The 8,896-nt window shown below is 52.5% G+C and overlaps 1 protein-coding gene across 1 annotated transcript; it reads right to left on the bottom strand.

The window, feature by feature from the left end:
* Positions 1-1,309: 1,309 nt before the first annotated feature.
* On the bottom strand, positions 1,310-8,817 carry PTGR3 (prostaglandin reductase 3). The gene is made up of 2 exons (XM_079717257.1): positions 8,511-8,817; positions 1,310-2,275 (listed from the first exon to the last, which is right to left on the bottom strand). The coding sequence occupies exons 1-2, from the start codon at positions 8,717-8,719 to the stop codon at positions 1,351-1,353; spliced, it is 1,134 nt and encodes a 377-aa protein (XP_079573383.1). The 5' UTR covers positions 8,720-8,817; the 3' UTR covers positions 1,310-1,350.
* Between the last annotated feature and the right edge of the window lie 79 nt (positions 8,818-8,896).

Genomic DNA, 8,896 nt, shown 5'->3' on the forward strand with positions numbered 1-8,896 from the left:
CCTGGAGCATCTTTAATTGCTTGTCTATTTATTTAGCATGTTAGAGATGCCAAAACCCAAGGCTTTGAAAAATACTCTGGCGGGCTCTGCCTTCATTAGAAAGGCACGATGGCATTCCCACCTTAATGATGAAAACCGGAGCAGCCTTTGGTGAGCTGAAGGTTAGAACGAAGGCGGATCAGCTGCAGGCTTGATTCAGAGGGGAAGGCGCGGGACTCGTTACTTTCGTGTCTGTGACATCAGGCGATAGTGACAAGCAGCATCTCATTCCACCAGGACACGTGGAGAAGTAAAATGGAAACAGAGCATCGGTGGCTGCTGTACTATTTCCACGATCAGAGATAACACACACCTTCCAGAAGTCTCTAACCTGAAGCACAATCATTTTAGATCATTTTGGTCCCTACTTTGCACGATGCTATTTGACATACCCTACTTAGGCTTATGAAGGGTGCTGTTAGGTACCTACAGTGCTTTCCCCTGTATGGCCCGTGTTTTGTTATGTAGACCCTCGCTGTGGATGGAGCACATCCTTTTCCCTTTCCCATGCCTGTATTAAGTTTGTAAAGTCCCCTGAACCTCTATAGTTTCCCTTTCCCAAACCTGCCTTTTGTCTATATAAGTTTTCAACACTAATTTTCTTCTTAAGGGAAGAGAGAAATTTTCCATCCTACACGTGCCTCACTGGGATGACTGCGCATAAAAGCCATTAAATGAGAGATGCTTCTTTAAAAGAGGTCTGTGCTCACTTAATTTTTTTTTCTAATAATATAACAAAGTCCAAGTTTAGGGAGAATCCCTCCAAATTTCTATTTAGATAGTTGGCTGGTGATTTATAGAAAAAGAAGGGCCATTTCCTGAGAATACGGACTCTGAGAAATGGCTGACTTTTGCTATATCTCTCATTTATTAACAACTTACTAGCATCAGACCAGACTCTTCCAAAGCAAAGAACTCATGAACTATTTTCAAGACCAATTTTAAAATCTCATCAAGCTGAAGACATACTGATTTGATCAGATCTTGCATCAGGAATTAATTTAGTTCCCTGGGACAATAAAATCTGGAATGAGACCGTCCATGAGTAAAGAATTGAATGTAAAGGTTTTACCTCTGTGCCATTGAGGGAAGTTTTATTAGCACTTTTTTTTTTTTTTTTTGCAATGGAGGAGCAAAAAATAAAAAAAAATAAAAAGAACGGAAATAAAGAGAAAGAGAAATCTATTCATTAGAACTTTTGTTTTAAAAAATATTATCTCCATTACTAACTAAAAATAAATTGATTTGAGTAATTCTGGGGCATAAAATGTCCATTTTCTTTCTCCTTTTATTTATGCCATTGTTCTGTTTTTACAGCTTACTGTTGACAGAGTGAGGTAATTCAACAACAATTTTTCCAGTGTTTTTTCTCATGTACATATAATCGACGGCCCGGAAGACAGACTCCAGGCCGGTAAACCTGCCCTCTGCAGACAGACCTCCAAGGTCGACCTTACAAACCAGCTCTCCACTCGCATACATCTTAAGCAAGTGGTCCATGGCGGCTCGATACTTAGAAAGGTAATGGTTCAAGAAGAAGCCCCGGACGCTGGCAGATTTCTTCAGCAGTTTGGCTGGTAGTGTTCCTGCTTTCACAGGGGACAGGCCAGTAGGAGTTTGGTAGCCAGAGACAAACCCAATTACTATCAAGCGCCCTTTGGTAGCCAAGGCATCCACAGCCAAGTCAAACATGGCTCCCCCGACAGATTCGTACACCACGTCCACACCTTGGGGGTACTCCTGCTTCAGGACAGCACCCACGTGCTCGCCGTTATAGTTGATGGGACGATCACAGCCAAGAGATTTCAGAAAGGCAGACTTTTCATCAGAAGAGCAAGTTCCAATTACATGGCACTTGGCCTTCTTTGCAAGCTGGACGGCAAACTGGCCGGTCCCCCCAGCTGCCGCAGTCACCAGAACTTTCCTCCCTTCTGATAGTTCTCCAAGCTCTTTCAGGCTGATGTAGGCTGTGGTACCACTCACCAGGAGGGTGAGACACTCGGGTTTCATGGCCGGCACGAGAATGGCCGTGCTGGCAGGCACCACTGTGTACTCGGCAAAAGAGCCGGGTGCCATGTAAGCCACAGCCTGGCCAACTGTGAATGTGGCACTGGCGGAGAGGCCCAGGGCCACCACCTCGCCCACACCTTCGAAACCTGCGTCAAAGGGGGTCTTGACAGAAGGGTCATAGCGGCCGGCTGAATAGTTTATGTCAGATGCATTAACACCAACAAATCTAGAAGAAAACAGACACAAATACATTCAGATGTTTTCTTCATCAAGGCCTTTCTATCCCACTTAGAAAAATTCCTCTAATTCTGGTGACTGTGGTGGGTGGTGAAGCTATATATTCTGATAGAATTTGAAAAAAACGGTCCTGATATTCAGTTCAAAAAAAAAAAAAGAAAACAAGTATGATTTCAACAGTGATCTGTTAGAGTTTTGGTGTATTTTATTCTTTCATTAGTTTAGGAATAATTTCACATCCCTCTAAACAGCAAGCTATGTATTTCACATGCCATTTATCCCCCTCCGATCCCTTTCAAAAGAGGGAAAAAAAAAAGTTAGGAAGCCCTCTTATACACAAACTTCACTGGAGCTATGAGTTGGAAATTAATTGGCCTCTTAACAAAGATGTTAAAAACAACAGTGGGATAAAATATATTCAAAGAAGTAGACGTGTATTGATTCTGGCAACAATTTAACACTTCAGATAATAATAGTAACGACAATGATATTATTAAAGATTGATGTAACATGCAAGGTCACTGGCTGTTACACGTTACTGCAGGGGTTGTTTCAGTGTGAGCGAGGCTGCAGCAAATTTTCTTTCTGATGTAACTATGTCCAGCGTGAAAATATGCATTTTGATTAACTGAACAAAAATTGTCTCATAAGGGTAGAGAGATTTTTATGGAACATCCAACATTTTACAGTCCTTCCCAGATGAAAAGGAAAGCAAATCGGCACTATATTTTTCCTCAACAAGAAGCAGAGACGTACTTGATTAATACCAGATGACTATTTTCACTTGGTATCCAGAGTCAATTTAATTGCGAGGCTGGTATTTTTACCAGCTTTTTTTCATCTCAGTATACCTCATAACAAAAATATCCTGATACATAAGGAAAAAAGCCGTCTCCTAAGGATGTCAGGAGGTGGCTGAGACACGTAACGGAGGACCCTAAAAATGTCATTTCCATGAAAAAGTGGTGGTATCTGGTGGCAGGAGGAAAGTTGGTCAAGTAGGCCATTTTAAAATAATTTACTTTTAATTTAACTTAATAAACCCCAAACTGCCCCATGCAAGGATCCACTTCCACTGTATTATAGACAATGCTTTGCACTTACAAATGCGCCCTTATGATTGTGCCCTGTATATCTACACCATCGAAAGCTCTCTACATCCTGTAGAAATAAGAAAGCAGGAAACACTTTCCTTCGGGCATGTCCAGCCGCTTTCAGAGGTTAGCAGACACGCAGCCTCACTAACACGCTACAGAATTCCATACCCATACGTGACACACAGTAACGAGAAGCGGGAATAATGATTTTTGGTGGCTTCTCATTTGGCCTTTAATACCAAGATGCCCACGGTCTATTTTTTTGGAGGGGGGAGGGGCCCCTACCTTTCCTTTCAATTTACCCAACTCTCCAGGCCTAGTCTTTTTAAAAAAGACGCCAGCTTCCTGAGAGCGTGCTTCTGCACCTCACGGAGGGCTGCCAGGGCAGAGGCCAGCTGGACCACCTCTTGGTGCCCTGCTCGAGGCCGCAAAGCCAACTCGAGGGAGGCGTCCGCGGGGGTGGGAGCGGCGGGCTGTGCCGTAGAGGCTGGGGGCCAGGGCGGACCGCCAGCTCCCTTCTCTTCGTCCCGTGGCCCACGCCCCTCCCGTCTCATCCCCCGCCTCCCCACCCCCATCCGGCTGGCGTTTCTGCCTTCCCAACCGCAGAGGCCCTTCCCTTGCGGGGAGCCCCTGCCTTGGACTCGGAGGGACGCCCCGGTGGGAGCTGGCCCCTCGGGTCACCCCCCGCCTCGGAACGGGCGTGCCCTGGGGGGGCTTCGAGCGGGAAGGCGCTGCTGGAGGAAAACGCAACCCCCGCCGTCTGCCGCCCCGAGCCCTGGTGGCAACTTCCCGGGGAGAGGTGGCGGGACCGAGCAGGGCGCACGCCCGGGAGGAAAGCGGCGGGGAGAGGGCACCCGCGTGCGTATGCGCGCGTGTTGGGGGGCTCTGCCGGGAGCTGCGGTGGCTGCAGCCCACCCGCGGCAGCTTGAGTTTACCACGGGGCTTTGCTGAAAAGCCTAAATCAAACATTGCGGTGGAGCCCGGCCAGCGCTGGAGCGGTGGCAGGAGACTGCAGGGCCCGCCGCGCGCCCACTCCACGTCTCCGACTCCCTGCGGCGCCCTCGGTGCGCCCGGGCGAGCCTGCAGGGCGCCCGAAACCGGCGCTTCTTGGGGTGTCTCTCCTCGGAGGTGCTCGGCCTCCGCCGACTGCCCGGCCTCCGCCGCCCCGCGGCCTCTCCACCGCCACCACCCAGACGCCATCAGTGAGTCCGACTCCCGGAGCGGGCTGGGGCTGCGCGGGTCGCCGCCTAGGCCCGCGACCGTGACCTCGGCCTCCCTGGGCCGAGCGGGGGTCCAGGCGGGCGCGCCCAGCTCGCACCGGCAGCGGAGCTCGGGCCCAGGGGTGGTCAAGTGCGAGGGGAGCCCCGAGCACACGGCGCGCCGGAGCGCAGAGGCCGCGGGACAGAAGCCGCTGGCGGCCGGACCGTGACCTTGGCCTCAAAGGCACCCCCATTTTTCGTGTCTCCCCACCCCACCCTGCCGCCCTCTAAAGAGCCTGCTTTGTTGGTGAAGGAATCCCTAGTTCCTCCTCGGCTTCGCGCCCCTCGTTCTCTCCAGGGTCGCCCAGCCCCTGGTGCGCATCCCCACCTCTCCCTGGACCCCCGCTTTGACGCTGCGTCGCCGCTGCGGCTGGTGGGCACCCGCCACTGCCCAGACGCGCCTAGGTTCTTACCTGGGCTTTGGGAAGAGCTGCGCCAGGGTCGGGAGACCGCGCCTTCGGCTCAGTTAGAAACAAGTTCAAGAGCAGCAGGCGCAATGGCCAAGGGGTCCGGGTTAGGGGGAGCAGGGGACAGGAAGAGCGAGCGAGAGAGAAGAAGAGGAGAGTGAAGCCGCGCGTCTGGACCCTCGCCTTGTACCCCCCTTTAATTTCAAATATGTGCTTTTAATGAGTGCAGGGGTCTAGCAGTCCGACGGGCAGACCCACTCAAAAGACTAAAATCGAGGAACCCCAGGAAAAAGAATGGGGCGGTGCGGGCTTTCCCCAAATATATACCCTTCCAGAGTCACTCGGTTTATTTATACTAAAAAGTGATGAACCCCTTCGTCATGTTTATTGTGAAACAGGGCAGCCCTCAGAGGGGAGGGAAAGGCTTTTCTCTGAACAAAAAACCAAACCCGAAAACTCAAGTCCAGAGCAAAAGCCTTCAATACTGGGAGACAAAGTCGTCCAAACCAGACCTTCCCTTTAAAAAAAGAAAGAAAGAAAAATAAGAAAAGAAAAGGAAGAATGAAGGAAAAAAATCTTGGCCTGGAGAATCAGCAGAAATAGTTACCCTCCCGTGAGCAACAAACGGTTTATCAAAAACGCCTTCCCCATCCCCCATTTTCTGTTTGCCATTCCTACAAACTCTTTGCTCCATTATCTTACACTTGAGCAGAAAATCGTTAGAAATATTTGGAAACGAAATAATGTGTCACTGTCTTACAGAAAAAGCTAAAAATAGCGCGCGAACTGACTTAACCAGAGGGTGTCTTTCTCCCTTTTTTCTTTTCTTTTCTACGGGCTGGGCATCCAGGAAGAGAAGCGAGGTCGTCCTCCTGTGTTTGAAACCGGAAGGTGAGAACTGGATAAAGGAACACCGGTGACACATTCTGGAGGCTCGCCTTCTCACACCTTTCCTGAATGGTAAACCTGATTATCTTAAATCGATGTCTGGCTTAAAAAGCACTTCCCTCACCGTGAATAAAGAATTTGTATTTTCTGTTCAAATGGAATGAGACGTGCAAAAGGTTCCACTGAAAAAAAAAGTCAGAGGGAGCACAACTAAAACCCCCAAACACCTTTCCAAACAAGTGAATTTGGGCTGAATCCATTCATTCCAGAGCAGATTTTATTACGATAAAAATAAGAAGCTCTTGCACAAAATTTTCATGCAGTTAATACTGTTTGGGGCGATTTGGTCTAGGATTAAAATGAACTAACCTGCAGCGAATTACTAAGGCTCTATTCTTAAAAAAAAAAAAAAAACCGGTAAAATGCCACCCTTACTGACAACGTTTGCTAGAATAAAGGACCTTCCCACAATTTGGGGGTGGGAGCAGATTTTCCAACAGAGTAAGGAGACGGAGAAGCAAAGGTTCCGCCCCTCCCCACAAGCAGAAAACTCGCCCCATTCTTCTGTTGCGGATTTCAAAGTAGAAGTTAGAGGTCAAGCGTTTAATATAAATATACTGTTTATATTAAAGGGATTTTTGTCATATGGGGATGGAAGATAGAGGCATGGATCTTAAAGCAACCCAAATTGAGGAGCTTCCAACATGGCAGCCGGCGCTCCAGAACTCCGACCACCCAATTCAGGGACCGGCCCTGGTTACCCAACGCGGGGAAGGGGGGCACAACCGGGGGAGCTGGTGCCCTGGAGGCCGGGAGGCCGGGCGGCCGGGCGGCCGGCGCTGCGGGCGGGAGCAGCCTCCACGACGGCGCGGGCGGGGGGCCCACCTCTCTGCTGCTGGGAGCGCTGGAACTTCACACCTTCCCCTGCCTGCCCGGATCAGTCTCCCTCTCTCCATTTCACACCCTGTTTGCAAAAGGTATTATTTTTCTAAGCTGTCGTGGGTGTGTGTACATCAGTGTTCACCATCACCAGTGTAGTGCATCGAAAAAAAAAAAAAGCCTGGGTGAAACTTTGCCTGTTCAGTCTGAGTCTCATCTCGACTTCCAGCAAATCACTCGTGTGTTCTGTATGTTCTGCGTGAACACACACGCCTTTCTTTTTAACTTGGCAGGACGCGTGTCCGGATCTCGACAGTCTTAGCGTTTCCCGGCGCGATGAAGAAGTCCTCTGCAGCCCAGTTTCCATCAGTGCAAACTTTTTAAAGGACACACACGGCCCACCGTTTAAGGCGCTCCCCGTGCCCACCTCACGCCCAGCCTCCCCTCAATCCCGCCCTTGGCTCACTCAATTTCTACGTTTCCAACAAGTCCCCGGAAGTTTCATGTCATGATGAGAATTCCGAAGTCTTCCAGCCTTGTTTGGAAGGCTGATATGAATCTCTAAAACGGACACTTAAGCGTTACCTCAAACTCTTTAGATAAGATGCATTTTGTCCTTGAGCCCTCGCAGGGGACTTGGTCCTTCCTAGCACACCATTTACAACATGGCTACAACCAGAACTTACTTCTCCCTTCGAAAGTACTATTCAACCTGAAATACGCAACACTGGAGCCCCTCAGATGGGACTGAGCGGGCGGGCGAGTCCTGCTCTTGCCCAGGGAGTGGGGGAACGGGGACCGGCCCGCCTGCAAGCCCGGCTGCCAGGGGACCCACCCGGCAGACCCGCGGGCACGGCTCCGAAGAGTGAGGTCCCTTCCTTCCTGTTGCTTCAGCAGTTACTAAAGATTAGTGAGGTGGAAACACCCTCAGGTGGGAGGTGTGGAGGTGGAAAAGACAGTCCAAAGGTCGGGCAACGACCCGAGCAAGTGTCACCCGAAGGTCTGCAAAACGTGCGGCCCAATGCAGCCATGCTCCCACCCCGGCCCCTGCCCAGCCGCCCGGGACGCGCGCCACGCGCCCGTCGGTACGCTGCAGGGCACAGACGACAGTCACACAGCACTGACAACACGCAGACGGCACCGGCGAGGCGCACACCGACACACCCAACGACAGGCTCCGCCATTGCGAGGCGGCTGCCAACCTGGAGCGAACGGGAAAAGCCAGCGGGTCCCCGGCCTCCTTCCTCCAAAGCACGTTACCTAAATGTCGCGGTTTGTGTCCAGGCTGTTCCCGCTCCACCCTAAAGATTATGCGATCGCAGGAGCCGTGGGTGCGCGCGGGTGGGCAGGGCGGGGAGCCTCCCCTTCTGGGTCCCGTCGGTTTTATTTCGGGAGCGGGAGGGGGAGGAGGGAGGGCTGGGGGAGGGGAGGGGAATCCCAAATTAAAATAACCCTCAGTTTTGAGGACGTTCGGTGCCATCGGATATTCACACCAGCAACAGTCACATTACATTCGCCTTCGCCAGATGGCGGCGGGTTCAACTTCCCGGGATCTCGCAAAGTCAGGCTGTGCGCCCGAGAGCGCGCCGGGTGTGGGGACGCAGGCGGGCGCGGGACAGCCCGGGAGCTGCGCAGCGCTGGCCGGGGCCGGGGCCCGGGCCGGAGCCGGGGCGGGGGGCGCGCGCCGGGCTCACCGGTTCCGGACGAGGAGGTCTCCGTCCCCGGGGAGTGGCACCGGGCAGTCCCAGCGCAGGGTGACGGCCTCGCGGAAGTTGGGGCTCAGCCGGGTCACCACCAGCTTCTGCATGGCGCGGGGGATGGCCGAGCCCTGGAAATCCAGGAAGTGGCGGGAGTACGACATGTCCACGATGGCTCGGGCCCCGGCGAGCGCCAGCCGCAGCATGGCCCGCGCCTCCGCCTGCTTTCTGTGCCGCCGCTGGCCGGGGTCGCGCCCAGCCCTGGCCGCTCGGCTCGGCTCCGCGCGGCGGGCGGAGCGGGCGGGTCCGCCCCTCCTCCGGCCCGCGCCCTCCCCTCGGCTCCCTCCCCCACCCCCGCCTTCCCCACTACGCCTGGCGCCCGC

This window comes from Hyperoodon ampullatus (assembly GCF_949752795.1).
Source record: "Hyperoodon ampullatus genome assembly, chromosome: 13".
Taxonomy (NCBI): domain Eukaryota; kingdom Metazoa; phylum Chordata; class Mammalia; order Artiodactyla; family Ziphiidae; genus Hyperoodon; species Hyperoodon ampullatus.

What these genes read in the sequence shown, in the direction of transcription:
- PTGR3 (XM_079717257.1), bottom strand. Translation starts at nt 8,719, where the DNA reads ATGCTGCGGCTGGCGCTCGCCGGGGCCCGAGCCATCGTGGACATGTCG. An exon ending in GACCTCCTCGTCCGGAACCG is followed by an intron (nt 2,276 to 8,510) that starts GTGAGCCCGGCG and finishes GTTTTCTTCTAG; the next exon opens with ATTTGTTGGTGTTAATGCAT.